This window comes from Mycteria americana, chromosome 7 (assembly GCF_035582795.1).
Source record: "Mycteria americana isolate JAX WOST 10 ecotype Jacksonville Zoo and Gardens chromosome 7, USCA_MyAme_1.0, whole genome shotgun sequence".
Taxonomy (NCBI): domain Eukaryota; kingdom Metazoa; phylum Chordata; class Aves; order Ciconiiformes; family Ciconiidae; genus Mycteria; species Mycteria americana.
Window position 1 is genome coordinate 37016315 of NC_134371.1, and position 21735 is coordinate 37038049.

Sequence of the window (21735 nt, forward strand, 5' to 3'; positions counted from 1 at the left end):
GGATTTTTCCCTCTAAATATTTATTCTAAGCTTTCAAAAAATGCATGTATGAATCTAGAAGGTAGACTGCAAAGTTCCGTGCAGGAGGTGGGCAGCTGGGATTACCATCATGCTGGGGTCCGCTTCCTAACACAGCAGATATAATTTTGTATCTTGTAAGGGGGAATTAAATGGGAAAGAGTGAGGACTGGGGCAGGTTTTGAGAAAACCACCATGCTGGCTGTTTAGTTAGAGGATACCACAGTATCTAATATATGCAGACAGCAGAGGCGAAGCACGCTGGCCAGCTAAAAGACTCTTTTGTGGTGTTTTGCTGTAACACTTGGCAAGGCTGCCCTTGCTTCACATCCTGCCTCTCTTGCTGAGGCACCGAGGTGGAAAAATCAGCTGTGGAGGATCCAGACAGTAGGGAGGAATTTAAACACCCCAAAGTCTTGTTCTCGTGTTTTCTAATAGATGGAGAAGTGGGCAACAATCAGTGTCCTGAACCCTCTACCATTCAGCCTAATTAAGTCAAGTAATGCTATTAATAAGCAGGGAGGCTTAGCTGAGCCTCTGGAGAATGCCAAAACTGTATTCTCTTTCACTCCGTTATTTAAAAATCCATCATGATGGAAAATCATGCCCACCAAGTGGTGGTATCATAAAATGGTCATATGAGACCAGTTTGCAGAAGGGATGCTCACCTGTCACAAAGAAGGGGACACCAGAGTAAACATCTCCTGAACTGACTGTCCTTCTGAGGCTGGGCTGTGCTGGGTTGGATGGGAGCACGTTAGCAAGGGAGGATGGGGAGGGCAGGAGGGCCTCGGGTCCATGGAAGGATTTCGTACCCCCTGGCTGCAGAAATCAGTGGCACGGGTGGAAAAACACCTTCAGATGTATTTAGTTTCCATGATTTTCAATGCTTCCCTCTGTGAGAATACAAAATTACTACAGCAAAGTCACTTGCAGACTTCAAAATTAATGAGAATAACTGAGTTATTGTGGCCTGGATAGCTCAGAGCACAGAATTTCACCTCACAAGACAGCATCACACTGGGGAAGGGACATAAACACTGTCCCCTGCCAAGGACGTTGTGTGTGTGTCCCAGCTTCCAAGCAGGAGGGCGAGGGCAGCCCTGGCCTCCACAGCCCTTTGGCCCATTCTTTCAGGAGATCCAGGACTGAACCTGCCAGCATCCGTGAGTCCAAGTCTGGTTTTCAGACTGAACCACCATTTCTTTAGCCTCAACCCAGGCTAGCATTTTTGTAGTATCATTTCAGCGTTCAAGAAGGGAGGATTGCCATCACAGGGGTTGCTGCTTACATGGGTTTTTTTCCCTCCTTTTATCTTTGAGAACCAGGCAGCAGAGTACGAGGGGAGTTTCGCAAAGCTCTGGCTTTCCCAGAAGAGGAAGGCTCCTGCTCAGCAGTCTGTAAGCGCCCTCTGGTGCAAAATGCAGCCGGCTGGCTTCAGCCAGCTCTGCCCTGCAGACTTATCCAGCAAACATCCATGATGGGTGCTAATTTGGGTGGCTTGGATGGTGGAAAGGGGGGTGACAGCCACCCTGCACGATGAAGGCAACACTCACCATGCTAGAGAGCCTCCTCTGGAGGCTGGACATCAGCACAAGGCTCGTGAGACCTTGCTCCAGATTGTACCAAGATTTTTGGTGGTAAATGGGATCGGTCTGGTGAAATTGAGACACCCAGTTGGTACCTGGATTAGGACAGAGAAAGGCATAGATGGCTCTTTGGAGACCATCTAGGCACCCCAGCAGAAGACAGGGTCGTAACAGGAAGGTTAGAAAGAAAGGGGAGCTTCCAGATAGCATGAAAAGATAAATTTGAGGGTAATTAAGGGATGGGGTGCTATGTATGAAATATGGGCCAGGAGGGCAGTGAATGATAGTAAAAAAATTGCTGGCAAGATGACTAGAACAGTGAGAAAGGGGGGAAAAAAAAGCCATGAAAAAGATGAGAAGAGCTACTCAGGTTTGGCAAACTGAGCTTGATGGCCAGACAAGAAACATGGGGAGAAGCTTGTAGGTAGGTGGGGATGCAAAGAATGATTAATGAGATGATAAACCATCAGGGCAATACATTATGTCAGTTAGGTGCTGAGAACACAACATACAGCATGTAGCTAATCAGGAGTTGGAGCGCTCGTTAATTCACTCCAGCAAATGGCTGTCAGTCAGGTTTGCTGAAGGTAGTGGCTGAGTCTGGGGTTCCTCGGGCTCACAGTGCCACCAAAGTGGAAGCATCTGAGAAATGAGGGAAAGAAAATGGAAAAGCGATCAACTCCCTGGGATACCCTGAAATATGAGGTGCAGCTGCAGATATTTTTGAAGAGTTAGGAAACCCTAGTTGCTCATAATTATCTTCATTTCTGCATAGGGGTTACTTGCCAGCATGGCAATTTGCTTTTGGTTGATGTAGTCTGAGAGTCTTTGCAATCCTGGCCAGTGCTGCTTCATTTGCTGCACATCTGCTGTAGCTGGCGGTGCTGAGGCAGGACCCGCACCAGGGGTGTGCCAAATTCCTCCCGGTCCTGCAGAATCAGGGCATGCCAAGGTGTGATGCAGCAATATGAAAGGCAGTAAGAAAACTGTTGAAAAAGCGAAACAGGAGGGAGATGAAGAAAAGCACGCATCTCTTAACAGAAGGGATTGGAAGGGGTGAAGAGTTCAACGCTACTGCTTTAGCCTTGCAAAGTTGATGGGACAATTAAAAGTAGAATAGGAATAAGGAAAGTAGAGGTGAAAGGCTATTTGGTTTGAGAATGTTCAGTTAGTAGGGCCTGAATTTATCTCAGTTTATTTGCTTTGGCTAATGACTTAAGGAAGTTTTAAACTATCAGGTTATAATGGAGGACTGAAACATCCCTGGAGGACTAGAGGAGATTAACAGTAAGCCCATTTATATAAAGCAGGACTTACAGGCTAGCTGATGGATTTTAGACTACTGGGACAACCTACTAAACATGTAATTCCTATGGACCTGCAATAATAGTAGGATGATTAATAAATTCATACAGACTGTTTATTAGAAAAAAATGGTTTTAAGTTAAACAAAAAAGCTTTGTTGGGTTGCTGACCCAGAAAAGAGAAAGATTAAGATTGTTTGGCTTTAGTAATATTATTGATATGTCAATGTTGTGTCCAAGCAAAAGATCCTGTGGAAAACCTTGCCCAGCTTGAGAAGGGGTTAAAAGAGGAGACCATGTCTTTAGTCTTCTAGTGATGTCTGAAAAACAGAACTGTTTTGTAGGGATGCTGAGGGCCATTTTGTAGGGGACAGGATCCTGCTTAGGGTGTGGTTTGGAAGCAACACCACTTCATCTGGTCACTGCTTGCTGGGCAGCCCTACCAAGGACTGCATCGCTGCCACACAGGCATGCCCTGGCACGCAGGGACAGATCACGAGCCGATGCTCTGGCATCCTTTGCTCGCCTGCCTGCTCCACACTGAGATTACACACAACACAGACAGAGCCACAAAGGCGTAGGTGACTCAAACGGGAGGAGCCCGCTGCCCAAACATACAGACATGCTTCTGCTTATTCAGCGTGGAGAAGGGGAAAGTTGCAGTAGTCGCTCACTTTCGGCAGCTGTCTGCTGCAGTACGTGTTTCTTGGCCACTTCTTGCTACCAGAGCTCCTCTTTATGCATCTGACAAGGCTTCCTGCTTCTTGACCGGTGTTTTTTCGCATAAAATGTTCTCTGTGTGTTGCAAACAGTCAGGCTGAATACAGGACAGTTCAGGTGATGATGCCAGAAATGGCTCAAGGAAACACAGTTTGCATAAACCAAAGCGGACGCTCACTTATGTAACCAGGCATTGAGTCTCACTGTCAAATCCATGCCAAAACATCACTTTGCTTATCTATCATTCTTTACTCAGTGGGGAAGCTTCAATGCAAATATCTCTCCAAAGAGAGAAAAGACTTGAAACAATAATCTACCGGAAAATTATACTCTTAAGATTTTAAAACATACCTTCTGTTGGTCAAGGGTGATCAGTAAAACAAATCAAGCTGTGCTTGGCAAATAAAACTTGGGAAAAAAAAAAACAAACAACTTAAAAGATGGCAAGGTGTAGCCTGTAAAATCTTCTGGACTGAAATAAGAGATTAATTTGCAAAGGTGTCGTGGCCAGATGTCACGGCTCATGCTTCCACCGACGTCTCACAAACACTTGAAGGAATACTTGAATACTTTAGGCACAGCACCAAGATACTATGGGTTTAGGAATGTTAATGCGCTACTGCTCTGAAGTGATCCACTTGTAAGAGAAGTCTCTTCCCATCTTTATTCAGTGCCTGGAACACCAGAGGCTCTGGTCTGTGTGTTGACTTGACACAGAAATACTTCAGTGGAATGTAAAGGAACAGCACAGCTGGCTCTGAAGTCATTTAACATCCCCTTGTTTACATTGTAATACATATGGGACAAACAGTGCAGCAATATTATTTATTCTTCTATATTTTTTCCTCAGAAATAAAGAACCACCACAATCTAAGGAGCCTGGAAAAAGGCCTATATAATCATTTCTCAATGGTACACATGGCAGAAATCAAAGCCTCCGGACACAGTGTCTCCAACTCAGCTTCTGAAGACTGGGTAAGCAGCTTTCAGTGTATAAAAAAGGAGGCTCAGGTTATGCTCCTCTTTCTGTGCCTAGAAATAATAAAATGAAGGAGAAAAGCCAAGCATCAGTCATGCAACAAACTGCAAAATGGCAGTATTTCCCAGAAATTGAAGCAAATGCCAAAGAACTTGCTTTTGAGGTTAAGCACGTGTCGCTTAAATATAAATTCTGCAATGTGTAGCATTTGTTACAGCCTTCTTCACAAAAAACCAGCTCTTTTCCAGCACATACTCACACTGGGGCTGAAGTATTTAACAGTGTTATAACAAGGACAATTTACCTGGTGGTATGTAGCCTAGCAAAGTGTAAGATTTACTTCATGGAATAAGCAGTAGAGTACATGAAATATCGATATTAAGGTCAAACACAGCATGTCAGGAGTCAGCACACAGCTACCCTTTTAAGGCAGTATGGCATCGGACCAAAACAAAATTACATTTTTCCTCCATGAGGGGAACAAGACTGAGAAAGAGAGAATTTTTCTTTGCCTTTCTCCATGACCAAAGCCCACACACCCATGGTCTCCCCTTGCTGTAAGGGGAAAAAACCAACCATTTGTTTCTGACTGCATCAGAACATACACAGCCTCATGCATGGCTTGTCCAATTAGTCTAACAGATCAGGGTACCCATCCATACAGGTGTAACCCATCCAAACTCAGCCTATGCAGGATCAGGTTAATAGCTGAAAGCAAAAACTGCCAGAAGCAAACCTTTCTGAATTGGTATTAGCTGCCAAAACTCTCACCACAGTGAACCACAGCTCATGTGTTAGGAGCTAGTTGTAAGAAACAGTACTGTCGTAATGCACAGCAGTAAGAAGTCTTACCAATAAAAAGATGAAAAAAAAATAGCACTAGTGCAAGGGACAATATCAGAGAGTTGCTTACATGCTCTGAGTAGCTTCCTGGATTGGAGACTAGGATGGGCTCAGCAAAGCACCTGGGCATGCACAGCAGCCTGTTCCCCACAGATTAACAAGTTCCCCAAGTCAGCTTGATCCCTCCAGGCAATGGCATTAGTAGCGAAACTGATAAATGCTCTCCCCTTTGCCCAAAGGTGCCATACAGAGCTCTGCGTGACCCTTCTCCTCCAAGTTTGTGCTGGGAGGGGTTATGTGTGCTGCAAGCCCAGGAACACCCTGAGAGGCTTGAAGTCTGAACAAGCCAGAAAGCAGTTGCCTCCCTTACCCAGACTAGGCGCCTGCAAAACACTTGCAGGATCAGCACCCAAATGCAGCGCCTGACAGCACGTGGCGTGCCAGGGCCTTCCTGCCCTGGGCTCTCCCTGCTAGATCATTCTGCCTCCCAGTGTATTTGGCCAAACTAGGTTCAAACTCCACAACCATGAAAACATCCACTCTAGTCATAGGGATAGTAAAGCTTAAATGGTCTTTCATTTCCAGCTTGGTTTTTTGGATTCTCTCCCATTCTTATACCCATGCAAAAAAAGAGCTCTTGTACTTCAAATTTTGAATGCGTGGCCCTTGGCCACACAAATGTCATACGGACATTTTTGTACTCAAGAAGCTGCTTCTGGGATGCTATTTGATTTCCAAGAAACTCTAAGTTTAACCTGAAGAAGATTTCTATGTGAAAGACATGGAAAATTCCTGTAAAAGAAACTGAAGGTTGGGTTTTTTCCTCTTAACTTACTCCTAGCTGAAGCACCTCTTGGGCAGCCAGTTTAACTAGCAGAAGCTATGCCAAAAAAAAAAAAAAAAAAAAAAATCCCAGAAATTACAATGGGGTTAGAAACCTGCTTTCTGAATGAAACAATTAACAGCTAGTGTCCACTCATAGCATAGCAAATTACATACTTTGGTGACAGATAAAAACATGCCCCAATGTCATGCTCCTCTTGAGAGAGCTTTAAGCGCTGACATCACGGTGAAGCACTAAAAGCAAGTCGAAGCTATTTCAGACAGGAAACACAAGGAGAGGGCAGGTCACCATTTAGACAACTTCATCACACTGGGATGTGAACACAAGGTACCTCTGGTTCTTAAGACAGTCGTCCAACACTGTACATGGAATGATAGCCTGGTGGTGTTTCTGGATCGTGACCTTAAGCACAGTGTGCGTTCAGCTACACGGGTAACACTTCCCTGGGTCAACACTTTCAGGTATGGCTGGTCCAGTCATTACCTACCTCCACATGAAGGGCTGGCCTCTGCTCGTGGTTCTTCAGGCAGATCAAGAGACCCCTCTTTACCAGTCTACGCTTTGTACTAGTAGCCTCTGGTATTACTATAGTCAGTTTTCCCTCTGCAGAGAAAAATTTAAAATAACGTATTTCTGTGGAAAAGTCTCTTCTCCAAAAGCAGGGGAAAGAAGGTAAGAGTTCAGAAATGTAACCTGAGAGGCAGCACGAGCACTTCTGACAGTGTTAAGACAAAGACACTCTGTAAACTACAAAGCCCTTAACTTAGTATCGGTATTCCTGCCAGAAACCCTTAAGATTTACCTTTAATCAATATTTACAGTATGGGTAAGGATGTGTTTATTCTGTTATGTACCTGAACAGATATAAAGGAGAGACTAGCTTTGGAAACATCTCACAAGTATATTTATTAGTCAGGAGCAATCTGTCTCAAAAGCATGAGCCATTTCATACTTTAAAGGGCATTTGATTACAGTGCAGCTGCACAAGCCTCCATTCTCCCTGAACAGATGCTTGATATGCAGAAGGCAGACTTTAACACACTACTTATTTACATACGTAAGTTCCTGGATTTGTTTAGGTTTGAGGACAGTAGTTCAAGAAAAGTCTGTTTGTCTTAATCATTTGAAAAGCTTCTTTCTTTTCTTTCTCCACTGTTTATTGTCCACATCTTCAGTATCATCAGGAGGATCTGGTATTACAAAGCCATCAGTCATTTTATAGTAGACTACTGTGGAATCTGACTCAACTATGGCCAAGGTAACTGACAGCGGGGTGTCGGGATCATCTTGTGGGAGAGACGCTTTCTTCATGATTTCTCTTATCCTAGAAGAGGAAACAATCGGTTAGAAAGGAGTCCACAACCACCTAACAATGGCACAAAAGTAGAAGTGCACCACTGCTATTTTTATTCAGCCTGGTTTTATTCTGCAAATTTGTCTTCACTAAAGAAAGCATAATATCTGTTCTAATAAAAATCCAAAGTCGTATAATCAAGCAACAAAATCAAATAACAAAGAATCTTATTAAAATATACTCAGTTACATACATCTCTGCTGGAAATGGCTCAATACATGCTTCTAAGCTTTGCTTAGATGTACTACTGTGCACAGGCCTCAACCATCCTTCAACTACCACAATCACAGCATGGCAATCTCCAATGGCCTTGTTTTCATTAGATTAAAAAAAAACCAAAACCAAAACCAAACAAAAAAACCTATCTAATGGAATAACAGATGGTGTTCAATTAGAGAACAAAATAATTAAGACTTGTTCCATTTGTAGAGTCTTCCAGTCTCTGTGCTACAGTTCTCTGCCAGTCTGTGGAAGACCCAGGAAATGAAGCCAGGTTTCTCTACCTCCCTGTCTAGACTAGAAGCCACAAGACTAACGTTCTTCTTCAAAGCAGTCAGCATAAATAATGTCTTCCTTAAAAATCCAAGACAAAGTTATGCAATTTTTCCTGTTCAGCTTATTTTAAGAATAACATGCCAGTTGCTTTTCAGTTCAGAGCTGAGGACAACATTGATTCCTGGAGTCCTTGTATTACTGTTCTGACTGGGGAGCAAGTACTGAAGGAGTGCAGTGCCCAGGGGCAGAATAGTAACACTCCCCATAGCAAGCATTTCCACAGGGAGCTTTCTCCTTCACCTAAAGCTCGGGTGCAATAGAGCTCATCTGGGATCGCCAGGACAGATTATGCTCTGGGGAGAGGTCAGCTATGCAGTGGGAAAAACCACTCCTCGCTTCACGTGCCCCCGAGATCTCATTCACCAGAAAACATGCATTTCTGAAGCTGGGCACTGTAGTTGAAAATAAGGCTCTTTCTAAATGCATCAGCATTCAAACTTTAATCATCATCTTTCTTCCAAACCTCTTTGATCCCTTAATAAAAGCCAAATGGAAAGCGGCAGAGAATAAGCAGCATCCTGGAAAGCCTATGCTATTAAGCCCGTGACCCTCTTAAGTATCCATCTGTGTTCTGAACTGTTCATAATTCAACTTGGCTAAATTCAGCAGTGCCTTTTCTTTTGCTTTCACTACTGGCCCATATATTATGCAAGGCAAGGCAATACAATATAGTTAGTTAGTCATTTCATGCAACAGAGCTAGTAAGGCTGTGAAAAGCCGTATTCTGGTCCTACCATCAGCACATTTCATAACAAGAGAACAAATAAGCAAAGAGATACTGTATTGGCCACTGGCAGAAGAGAGACATCTGCAAAAGACAGACATCTGCAAAATACTTGTACTTCAAGCAATTTGACATTAACTTCTCTGCTCCCTGCCACCTTGGCACTGCTTTGTCTGCACGTTTACTTGGCAGGTGCCTCAGCCTCAGGGCCTTGCTGTGGGAACACTAACTGCACCATGGGTATTAAAGAGAGAGTAAACACAAGCCTGCCTTCCAAAGCTGTAGGCAATTCATGGATGGAGGTGCTCTGCAACAAGAAAGAAATGAATCCCACTATGAGCAATGCCTCAAATATGGCAAGGCCTTCCAGTTAAAGCACTACCTAGTGAGAGGGGTCATGTGCCTGCTGGAGTTGCACCAGTAAGTACCAAGTGAATCACAGGCGTACAAGCAGGCACCAGGACTGCAGTAAGCAAGGACAAATGAACTGAATGTCTAAGGCACAGCAGTGAAGCACTGTACCTCTGTGCTGATGCTGGGCACCTTCTGCTCTTGTCACTTCCAGCCCTTCTTTAGGGTTACCTTGAGCACCACAAAGTCTTGCCATAGCTCTGGTGGGTGACAAGGGCCCGGGAAAGGATTCCAGATGTCCTTCCAGACATGCTACACATGCACAGAGCAAGAATCCACTTGTCACACCTGGGTAGCTTGTGTCCGGAGGAAGCTCTGAATAAGTCATCAATGGTGAGGCCAGGCTACTGGCAGAGACCCAGTAAGGAAAGATCTATCCATGGCTTTTATAAAGCAGTGGATATTAATCTCTTTCTCCTGGGAATGTGAAAAAGAAATAACAATGAAAAGCCAAATAAAACAGAACAGCTACCCAGGAGAGATATTTTGGGACCCAAAGAAACCAAACTTGTGTTGAGTGCGGACAGTCCCATTCTGGAAGCAGACTCAGCCAGTAGCCTGTATTCACCTGTCAGCCAGGGCAGAAGCTCCTTCATATTTTCTTTAGTAACTGTCACCGTTTCTCTTCCTAGCCTATTAGGAGGATGGGTGTAACAGTGAGGCCTTAGATCTAGATTTTCCATCACTCATGATTTCTTCTTATACTGTCAAGCACAGACATCTGAACCTTTATTTCCCCTCATTTAGCACTTAGACTTAGAAGATGCACCATGATCCCAGAAGCGGCCAGGTCCTGACAACAGATTAATGACATTTCTTTGCATCCCTGACTTACTTCTCAGTAAGCTTTACATAAAAGAGCACAAAGACATGCCATTGCCTCAGGATGATCTGCTAAGCCCAATGCTTTCCACTGCACACGGGGAATCAGCCTCTATCGCCACAGAGAATTACAACCGCAAATGCAAGATTCTCCTCTTCCCCCTTTTCTCAACACAGGCAGCCCCAAAACAAGAGCTCTCATTCATGCATACCACAACTAGCCATAATGCAATGCAGCACATCTGCAGATTAGTGAAAGGGTATCTTTTAAAAGAATAAGCTTCGGAATTCAGGAAGTCTGTATCAGACGCCTGCGTTTCTTTTCCTCCCCTGAAGGCATCACTGTTAGCCTCTGCATCCAGCATGTTCACAAAGTTTCTCTGCAGCAGCGGACATTTCAGAGAACATCTGGGTTTGTGCTGATTTCACTGCACTTGCTACCTGCCACGAACAGAAAGATGAAATATTGCGGGAAAGGTATCGGGTTTTTTTAAATCCTTTTGATGTATCCAACACTGTCTATGGAAAAAAAAAACAAAACCACCAAGAAGTGTTCTTGGCCTTCTGAAATTCAAAGGAATGCATGTTTGACCTCCTAAACAGGGCAAGAAGCCTTTATTTCAAGAGATACAGCCCTCTAGGCTGCCCATCTCACACAACAGCTGCATTCAATGACTAAAATGAAGTCCTAAACAAGAAGCCCATATGTAACACCTCCCCCCAACAAAGCTAGCTGACTTCATTTACTAAGTTAATGGTTACAGATAAGCTCCTTAATGACCAGTATGTCTGCTACACCATAAAAGTGATATCAGTTATAAAAGATGGCTTTTGCTTAATTAAAAGTGGATTTAATGTTTCTGCAAGTGTCGAATATTAAAAATGCCTGGAACAGGGTAATTCAATACATCCAGTACTTTGGCATACTCCACCAACAGTCTTGATAACCTCCATTCACCAGCATCCTGACCAGCCTTTTCCTCATGAGTCACAACTACATTAGGACATATTCTGCAAACATTGTTCCCATTGATACCAAGGGTCCACAATGACTCTGGTTTTGGTTCCCCAGCCTTTACAGGCCACGCTCCAACAGCGTGAACCCCACAGAAGCTGTGGTGTTAAGCATTTGGCATGGGCTGGCTCTACCTCGTTCCTCCTTTGCAACAGGCATTCAGGTACGCCCACTCCACTGGCTAGATAGTGGGTGGTGAGGCACTGGAACAGGTTGCCCAGGGAAGCTGGGATGTGTTCAAGGAAGTGTTCAAGGCCAGGTTGCATGGGCCTTTGAGCAACCTGGTCTAGTGGAAGGTGTCCCTGATCATGGCAAGGGGGTTGGAACTAGATGATCTTTAAGGTTCCTTCCAACACAAACCATTCTATGATTCTATGACATCAAGTTTTAAGCAGAATGTAGAGACTTAACATAAGAAAAGGCACAGCTAAGAAACAGTTAATACTGTTCTGCAGTGTCTGAATAAAAGCTTAGCATGCTTTCAATACAGTCTCAAGTAAAGCCTATGTTGGAAGAATGCACCATTTCACTTTGTCATCTCCTGAAGGACGCTGTACAACACAATACTCAATCACCTTAGTACATGTTCATCCATAGGCTCTATCTTGTTCATATCCTCAGACTTGTTCATCCACAGGCCCAGCCTGGCTAGGAAGATCAGGGACAGTCAACCCTATACATGCTGCCTTCTTGGGATTTATGCCAATGACTACCTGGTAAAAAAGCATGTAGAGCCCCAAGAGAGCACACAGAATGATCAAGACTGTGCACTGCTGCATGCACAATGAGAAGTCTATGAGTTAAAATATCCTGCAATCACTCCCTTCCCTTCTCTCCCCCTCCCCATGAAGAAAAGTCATCAAATGTTAAAACAGGCAACACAGAAGCTTTAGGTTTCCCACACAAAAAGGTATGTCTCGAACAAAGGCACTGTGAAAGGAAAATAACATACATAAGCTAGGGGAATACAGACACCACAAGAAACACCGGAAAGTTTTATTTAAGTCCCATAAATAAATAAGACTTTTTTTTTTTAATAAGAATTATCCTCTGTTGCAGATCATACAGTCCAAAGTTTTCAGAATAACTTGAAAATCCATCTTTAGAAACTGATGGTGTCTGCACGTTCGCTGCCAGCTAGGATCTGCTCCCACCGAGCCAAATGCAAGTAAAGCCCTCAGTTTCCACCTAGGAAGCAACCTCACATTCATCTCACATTGCCAGAGATGAAAAGGATTTCATGTGAAATCACATCTCAAGCATGTGAAGGAGACAGTGTTATACAAAAGTAAGAGCTGGAATTTCTAAAGCCCTTTGCATCAGAAAAAGGGCTTTAGAAAAGGCTTTCTACATACCTACAAACTACAGTCAGTAGGGATTGCTGTTTTCCTACCAGAGAATTAGTCATAAAAGCAGGTTTAACTTACTTAACATCATGCAAGGACCACTGCAGCTAAGGTAACAGCACTATGAACATCATCCTGCATCTGCCTTTATGGCTGCATTCAAACTAAATGGCGACAGTGAACTTACCTGGTCTTCTATTACTGTTAGAATTAATAGCTTAAAAACAAAACAAAGAAATCAATACAAATCCATCCAAAGAAAAGAGGGGAATTTTCCATCTTTCCCCCATCTTAATTTTTTATTAACAAAAGACTTTCGTACTAGGTAGGCCTTCAACACACATCAGAAGTCTGTACCACGTTTCCTAATTATCTGCCCCTAACAAAATGCCCTTTTCACTCCAGAAAAAGAAACTGGTATACAACTGGTGAACTTCAGGCAATTGTAGCTTGAGGTTTTAAGTGACTGCCGAAAAACTAAAAAAGAACAGAATCATAAAGGAAAGGTAACATGGGCAGAAAGTTTTTTGACAAACAAAAGAGTATTTCAGTCATATATCCCATGCAAGTACCTCTGAGAAGCAGCAGAAACACTGAAAGCTCAGAATAGTTTTATGGAGGTTGCATAGTGCTCCATTGAGCTGAAATGGAACTACTGCCTTTCCTACCATAAAAGCCAAAGGCTTTCAATCTGCCCTTTATACTTGGATGAATAATTCATTGCAGGCTTGGCCAGCCCGAAGAGCTCCCTCCCCTCCATGCAAGGCAGGGCTGGAGGGTCAACACAAGTTGGTCTCTGTACCGCTACAGAGATCATTACTCTGTGCAGTGGAGTGCGCCATTGTACCAGCCTTGTTCAGATCGGCCCCATGACAAGAGAACCAAGGCAGAGGAAACCTCCCATAAAGCACAATACCTTGAATTTAGCCAGCACTACAAAAACAGTGCAGCGTGGCTCACCATCAGGAACGCTGCTCCAGACCTAGCTGCAGGGCAGGCAGCAATGTTAACTTAGTGCCTTGAAATATATGGGAACATGATGGCGGTGGGAGATGTAAATGGACACCACTATTTCTTGGGATTTGTTTCCAAACTACAGGAATAGGGGATGCTAGAAGAAACTCATGTTTTTGTCATGGAAAAAAAAAAAAAACAACCCTAAAGAAAACACCACGTGCCTCACTGGTCAGGAAAAGGAACTGAAACCCCAGGGAATATAAAGTTCTTTTTTCCATGGAAGTTGAAAAAAGAAAACAAGACAAATTATGCAAAAGGGAGGAAGCAGGATTCAGCAAAGTTCTACAAGATACACCAACTATAGGACGTTCACTCATAGTATTGCATAACCAACTCAGCTGTATGAGCCACACCAATCACTTTTAAACTAGTAATAAAGAGTTGCACTTAGAAGCCATTAATTACATTTTCAATGTGTGATTTACTGTATGAGTAAACTCAAATAATGCTTATAGCAGAAGAGCTACTGACAAAACTGTGAAGAAGATGCAATGCAAGGCACATGTCACACTTCCAGTGCACTTAAAATAACAGTGCTTCTTACAAGCAAAACCACTTCAGATTACAGGAAGATCTATTTCACAAACTACAGATTTAGAAGAGGATAAATCGCCTCCAGTCCTCAGATTTGCTTCTAAGGATGCTTATCAGCTTTAAAATGAAACATTTATGTATTCTTTTTCCAAAATTAAGTTACCATTTTAACAAAATAACCCTTTCCCTCTTAGTCTAAAACAAACTTTGCAGTCTCCATAACCTCATGCAACTGACTTCAGCCTTCAATTCCAGCACTTGCATACAAAAAAAAACCAGGGCAGTGACATATCATTTAATCTGACAGTTTATTAGAAACATTTTGCTTAGACAATGTTATTTGTCTAGGACAGACAGCATGTAATTCCATTAGATCCGGCATCTAACTCCCTGGTCCTTGTAAGGATCAAGGCTTTCAACGCTATCTAGAAAATCCAGCTGTTAACACTGTCAGCTCTCCTACACTTGCTAGGCTTGATTTACGCAAGCCATTTCTGCCAGCTTTGAAGTAGGACTACCTGTATTTAACTGCTTCATCTCCTTTGGGGAGCCACAATTCTGGAATGTACTGGCAGTTAGGTACTTGGTGTGCACCAAGATGTCATCTGCAGTACTGAACAACAAACACATCCCAGCCAATGGACGTACGAATTCCTCCTGCAAGTATAAATCACTGCTAAATTCAAAGGTGTACAAACACAAGGTTCTCCAAACCTCAGCCAGCTGTGTGTGGTCAAGAGAGTGGTCCAAGACAGACAGAAGTTGCCTCTTATTCTCCAGGTCTTTACTCACAGAAGATTCAACCATCGTCATTTTAAGAGAGTGCACGCACAGCATGAAGCCACTTCTCAGATTGTATGAGACTACTGTTTTGCATTGGTGGTCACTTTGCTCCAGACCCCGTTATTTTGTGATTCAGTGAGTTACTATGCAGCCTTACACCAGCAGTGCAGGATGATCACCTTCCATCAAGCTGTTTGTAGAAGTGGACAGTGAGCTTAGTAAGCAGAACAGCTTTTGCCTTAAGCAGTTAACTGTCATGCCTAAACTGGACATGATGAAATCTTATAATAGGCTAAAAAACTGAGCAGATTTATTTTTGTAGGGCACATATTTATCATTTGCTTAGGTGTCTTGCTGATAATTTCCACAGCAACTTTACTACAGCCTTTTAAGGACACAGTCCTCTGAGTGTCAGCCAAGCAGGAATCTTCATGAAACACCTGGGAAGGCAGAGCTTGGCTGAAGTGGCTTTGAGAGGAAAACCACCCCTGCAGCCCCTACCCAGGCCTTACTGGTTAAGTAAGGAAATGCTGCCATTTGCTAGCTGCTTTTGCAGTCAGCACATTTCCAGGCCCAGCAATGAGGACAGAACGTTTTCACCGTCCTAACCCCCTCCAATAGCTTACTTGCAACATTAAGTGAGCTGCATTCACATGTACTCATACCTCTTCCTCTACCTTTAGCAGGTAACACAAAAACCCAAAGCATTGCTTTGAACAAAACTGGCAAAGTAGCTAAGTATAAAAGCTTTCCTGTCTACCTATAGCTTGGTGAGTCAAGTGAGAAAATATCATTTAAAGACATCAGATACCTAACAAGCCTCCTGCTATCAGCAATCACAACAACAAAATATTCATCACTGTCAGAACAAAGAGACAGTAGTACTGTAATACTGTTTCCAACTCCTGCTGTAGAATGCCTTTTTAATGGCTTCCCTCTACGCTACATAACTTTGAGCTACAGTTATTGCCTATACCCCCTGTTTTATGCCTACTGTTCCAGCAAAGGAGCTGAGGAGTTGATACTGTCCGTTCTCTACAAAGACAGACCAGGCCCTCTGATCAGTGGTGACCTGGTAATGAAATGCCAAGCATGCATATGCACATGCACGTTCAATAACACAAATACAAGCATATACTATCTTCCTGCCTGACAACATCTATGCGTATTGAGCACACACAGGCTTTAATGGACTCACCCGGCATTACAGCCCAGTATTCAGCTCACATTAGTGACAATACACTCTATGTAGTTGCTCTGTAGCAAAACCTAGTCACAAACTGTACTTTTAATCAATGTGATGCATTCACTCTTTGCTTCTCTAACACACATCCTTCCAGTAATGGATTCCATCCACACTGGTGCCAGAAGCAGAGCAAACAGTATCACCACAGTACAAACAAGTTCAGAGGCTCCAAATGAAAAGCCCCAATGAAACAGTAAAAGATAGGACATATATGCAGTGCAATATCTCACTGTCATTAAAAGCCAATTATAACATACTTGCTGGCATTGATCCAATGCCAGGAATCAAAGTTTCCAACCTAGGTGGAAATCTACTACATTAAACAAGCACAACAACTCAGCACATAGGCATAATTTCTCAAAGATCCCATATCCTAATTTGCTGCCTTCTTTTCCCACCTAAAATCTAGTTTGAACTGTGAATAGCAATGTATCCCTTTCACACACATACAGTGATCTGCTTCTGGCAGGGAGGCTGAATGATACTCAGCATTTCATTCTGCAAGACCTCTCAGCAGCTTTCCTCTGTTGTGGAGATCACACTATATTTCTCTATAAGACCAAGCCCACAAGAGTGATTGACCAATATTTGCAAACAGAAGATTTTTTTCAGCACATAGATATCACTCAAATCCATCAATATCTAGCAAGTCATTTTCTTCCCCCTCACAAATTAATTGTTTCTAAAGTTACTGTTTTAGGAAAACACAGCAAAATTAAGATGGAAGTCTGTTTGCAAGAGGCCGATCTGTCACTTCTAAAACCTAACAAAAAAAAAAAGAGGCAAAAACTATAGCATGTCCAGCATCATTCCTAGAGCATGCGCACACACGTCTGCTAAGTGCAATTCATTAGCTACCTACTACCGTGTCAGGCTGCTGCCAACAGGGCAAGAGGAAAGAGCAAACACTAGCAAGATCTGTAAAGCCAGCCCTGAGCACACGCTCCTAGCAAGAGGAAAGAAGAAACAGAAGAAATTGGACAATGTACTACCAGATGATGCAGCTGAAATAGTTCATGTCTTCAGAGGCATCATAGGAAAGAATGGCAAACACGAGCAAGAGAAGGCAGCCATTATCAGAGAGTAAATCATACTGTGTGTTTGAGACTGGTCTAAGGGCCAGTTAAAATACACTGTAAAATTACTGAAGTGGAATTTCTCTAGGCTGCAAATATCTGTAGTATCACAAAGTCATAGCTGTGTTGTCCTCTTGAGGATTAGTTAGTCTTGCATGTGTAAGGAAAATAAGTCAAAATCACAGCTCAAGGGACAGTTACACATTAGACTCCAGATAACTAAGAGGAATTTCCGGTTGAAAGTAGCCAAATTATACTTTCAAAACAAAAAGCAAACCAAACAAAACACATCAGGCTTATCCACAGATTCGATGATTAAAAAAAAGTTTATTCTTAGACAGGTCCGAGAGGATTTCTTTCCTCTTAGGTACTTGAAAGCCCAGTGACACAAAAAGTATTGCTAGATTTCCCAGGCTGCAAAAAAGCAGCACAGGAATGTTCAAAATATAAGCTGTGAAGGTCTTGTATTCTAACCTTGTCTCTCAAACACACACTTCGATATCCATTGTTATTTCCTAAAGCATACGCAACTTCTAAACGATATGAAGTGTTTAACAGCAGAAGGAGTCAGTTGCTGTGGGAAGCTGACATCAAAGGCTTACCACTTTCAGGGAGCAAGAAGCAGAGACTGAGGCAGCTTAGAAAAGTAAAGAAATCTCAACTTTGCATGTTGTTTGCAGCACCCAAAATAACTCTCCGCACAGGCTGAGATACTGCTTTCCTCCTTTGTTTCCTCCCCCTTCCCCTCTTGATCAAATAATAAACAGCCTGTTAAATATACCTATTCTTCATTTGATCTTATTGGTAACGCGAGCCAAACACTGACCACATCCTCACCTCTCATGGCTTAATGATATGTGCACAGGTACCGGCACCATCACTTGGAGACTGTCCTGTTCTCTTTCACGTGCGTGTAAACATACGAGTTGCAGTTCTGATACTCCAACATGCTTCACTTCATGCCAGTTTCTCCCTAGAAAGGTTCATCATTGATGAGAAGGAACAGAACACAAAACACAAGTTTTAATCATTCAAATACCAAATTTGGTATTTAAGTTAACATCTTAGGTTCCATTTTCCTTCCCTGTCCTCACAGGACATTTCCCATGAGAGATAACTACCCCATTCAGCTGTCAAGTTCCCCCTGCGAGAAACAATCCTGCTAAAAAAACCCACGGGAGCAATACTAGTCTGCTGACTCCAGAGCTATGCTGATAGTGAATAGGGATCTGTCTGGCAAAGCTTTGTTTCAAAAAGGCAAAAAGAAGACAAAAAACATCTTTGGCATCTGCAGCATAAAACTGTAATCCAAATTTGAACTTTTTCAGTACCTTAAACTGTGAAGGAGCAGGTGCTAAAAGCATGATAATTGATGATACACAGTTCTTCCCTTCTGCTTGAAGGGATAAGGCTAAAAGTTTTCATTGCAGAACTACAGAAGCCTTCTCTTAAAGCCTATTAAGGCATTTTCTTCAGAAGTGTAACAATAACAGACACAGTGCTTTCTGGCCTGTAAAATCCCTCCCTTCCCTGACCCTGAGAACCACCAGCCTCCAAGAGAAACTGAAGTATTTTTATTAGGCTGGCTGCCTGCCTACACACAGTCCCTTTTCAATAAAGCCAACTTGGGAGAATCACAGGCAGAAGTTTATATATCACATAACTCGTTCCACTCTTACAAGACACCAGCAGACTACACTGCATTTGTCGTAATTATTGCCACCAGACTTCCAAATTATCTTTGTTCCTATAGCAATCCTGCCCTTTCCAGAAAACAGCATCCTAATCAGGCCGGCACACATCAGCCATTTGCTAAATAGTAATCAGTAACTTTGACATTAATTTACAAATGAGGACTCTATTACCAGCACAACCACTGAACTTGTAGCTTCACCTTTCCATGTTCCTTTTCCTTCCCCTACTCCCCTTTTGCTTTTTTTTCCATGCTGAGTGTCTGTGCCCTGAAACGCCTGCACCTGTAACTGCTGGACAAAATGTGCCTTAATCTTTGTAAAGGCTCCAGGTAGGCACAGGATAGAAATCTTCAGTGCCAAAATACCATCTGTTTCTTAGGTAACCATCACTGCATTAAGCTTCAAAAAGAACATCAGGGACTTCTGTAGGAAAGGTCCTGCTAGAACACAAACTTTAATAGCACCTAAAGGCGAATACATTTGTTGAGATGTCTATCCAGTCACTTCATTGAATTACCTTCTAAGAGGTCCAGGTATACCACAAACGCAGCATAGATTTGAGCACTGTCAGATATATCAAGAGACATCATTTCTGTGAACTGAAACCCAAAAAGTAACGTTGGTGAAGGAAAGCAGAAGTTATATTAAGAATGAACAGACTAAACCCAGAATCAGTACGGCTATCTAAGCCACTGAAGTCTAAAACCAGTTTTAAGGACTAATAGGCAATTAAAAAAACAGGAGTTGTTTTCTGACAGTATCTTAAGAGCTCTTTTTTCCACATTCCCCCTATTTTGGCCCTTAGGAAAGCAAGCCAAATAAACAAATAAGTGAGGAAAAGCAACTATTCCTGGAACAGATCTAGCTTTGTGGAGAAGGGCTATGAATTTTACCTATTTTTGCTGCAGTACCTCAACATAAGATGACGGCCAAATTAAATACCTCCGTGTTTTCAGTATACTAAAAATTAAGATGGAGTCAAAGTTTAAGACACTTGCGTTTCCCAGCTGTGATTTCAGCATTTACAACCTCATCCCCTACTGAAAGCGGCATTCCCCAACAACCCCACCGGCTCTCCCCACGGGGCGGGAGACGAGCCCCAACAGGCCCAATATAACGAAACACGTTATATTAAAATCTCCTCCTCGAGCACCTCTTCTCGGGGGGGGGACGACACCCGCTTCACTGGCCCTCGGCCTCGGGATGCCCGCAATTACCTACGTGCGCCCCCGCCCCGAGATGCTCCTCAAAGCCATGGTGGGGGGAAATCCTGTCAGGGGCCGGGGCAACGGGCACGGGCGGGAGAGCGGGACCCCCCCTGAATGACTGAGGGCCCTTCGCCTCAGCAGGGTGGGCCCTAACAGTCGCCCTCCCCCCCCCCGCCCCTCAGCGCCCGGGCAATGAAGGGCCGCGGAGCTCCGCGCCCCCCGCCCCGCGCACAGGCCTACCGTGGGATGAGTCGCCATCCAGTTGCCGCCAGCGCCCCCCGCCCAGTCCCCCGACTCCCGCCCGCCCGCGGAGGTGCCCCCCGCCGGGCCGCAGCCCCCCTCCGCCGGGCCGCCCGCCGACTCCATGCGCTCCGCGGTGTAGCGCGACTTCGCTCCGGGCGGCGCAACGCAGCGGAGCGCTCCCTGGCAACTGCGGCGCCGCTCCCGTTCCGCCTCCACTGCGTTCCGCCCCCCTCCCCCCCCCGAGCCAGGGCTCTGCCTCCACAGCGAGAAGCGCTGCATTAAACCCTATTTACGGCCAGGATGACGTATATACCTTATCACAGTGGGTCCTTTTGTAACCCCTTTTTCTGATTGCAAGCTCTTATTTCACAAGGAGGCTTGGGGATTTCAAATAACTACCTCAAGCAGGAGGAGGAGGCAGCCCAGAAAGCAAGGCCAGAAGCTGCCCCTTCCAGTGTGGAGACTCAGCAGGAGAGAGGAGGCCGTGAAAGAGATGTGGAGCCTGGAAAAGGGAAGTTTTAGGGGAACAAGGCACAAATTTCAGCCTGTTTGGGTTTAGAATATTTTCTATGGAAGGCGGGGAGCACTTCAGAAATACTTCATGTTCTAGGTTTCTGTAGAGTACCTCCACACTTAATTTTTTTCTTTACCACTCAGCAGGTGCCACACAGACACCAAAGGACTGTCCGTAGTTCCCCCAAGCCACACCTGGGTGCAGTGGCTTTGCCATCCTCCCCACAGGGCCAGTGGAGCAGCCAGCAGAGCAGCCAGCCCTGCTCAGCCTTCCTGAGCAGGGTGGGCCCGTGGAGCCCTGAGGTGGGAGGGAGACCTGGGGAGCTGGCGTGAGTGGGCGAGAGGCAGGCAGCGAGGGGAAAGCAGCCATGTCCGTATTGCTGGAGGGCGTCAATGTAAAAGATGGAAGATTTTAATCTCGAGGGAAAGAGGGGAATATAATCGTGGGGAGAATAAATGGCAGATGAACATAACAAAACCTAATCTGAGTGAAAGTCCCCTTGGAAAGAGAGAGAAATGCCTGGAGAGAAAGTATGAAGGGAGAAGAAGAGTAAAACAAAAACAAAAGAAAGAATATGTTACTAATGTATGGTGTCCAAAGCTTTTATAGACTGGTTAAGAGATTTCTGTTCAAGGTAGTGCTATTCAAAGCACCTTGGACAGCTTTACTTAGAAATATCTCTGACGTCCAGTGCGAGTATGGTTTGCCTAATGCAAAGTGTCCCAGGTCTGGCTTATCAACTTCATCTGTCTTGGCACCTTCTTTGCTAAATTTCAAACACTGGCTTAAATGAAGTCAGGCCTGTCTCTCACAGCATTTTGAATAGCTTCAAGCTGGTGTCCATGCACAAAAAAAGCTGTGTGCTGTTCTTAACAGATATACAGAGCATATTGTAA

The 21735-nt window shown here is 43.9% G+C and overlaps 1 protein-coding gene across 1 annotated transcript; it reads right to left on the reverse strand.

The window, feature by feature from the left end:
* Positions 1–7257: 7257 nt before the first annotated feature.
* Positions 7258–20524, reverse strand: TSEN15 (tRNA splicing endonuclease subunit 15). The gene is made up of 4 exons (XM_075509193.1): positions 20323–20524; positions 19392–19473; positions 18018–18153; positions 7258–7621 (listed from the first exon to the last, which is right to left on the reverse strand). Exons 1-4 carry the CDS (start codon positions 20446–20448, stop codon positions 7417–7419), a joined length of 549 nt encoding a protein of 182 aa, XP_075365308.1. The 5' UTR covers positions 20449–20524; the 3' UTR covers positions 7258–7416.
* Between the last annotated feature and the right edge of the window lie 1211 nt (positions 20525–21735).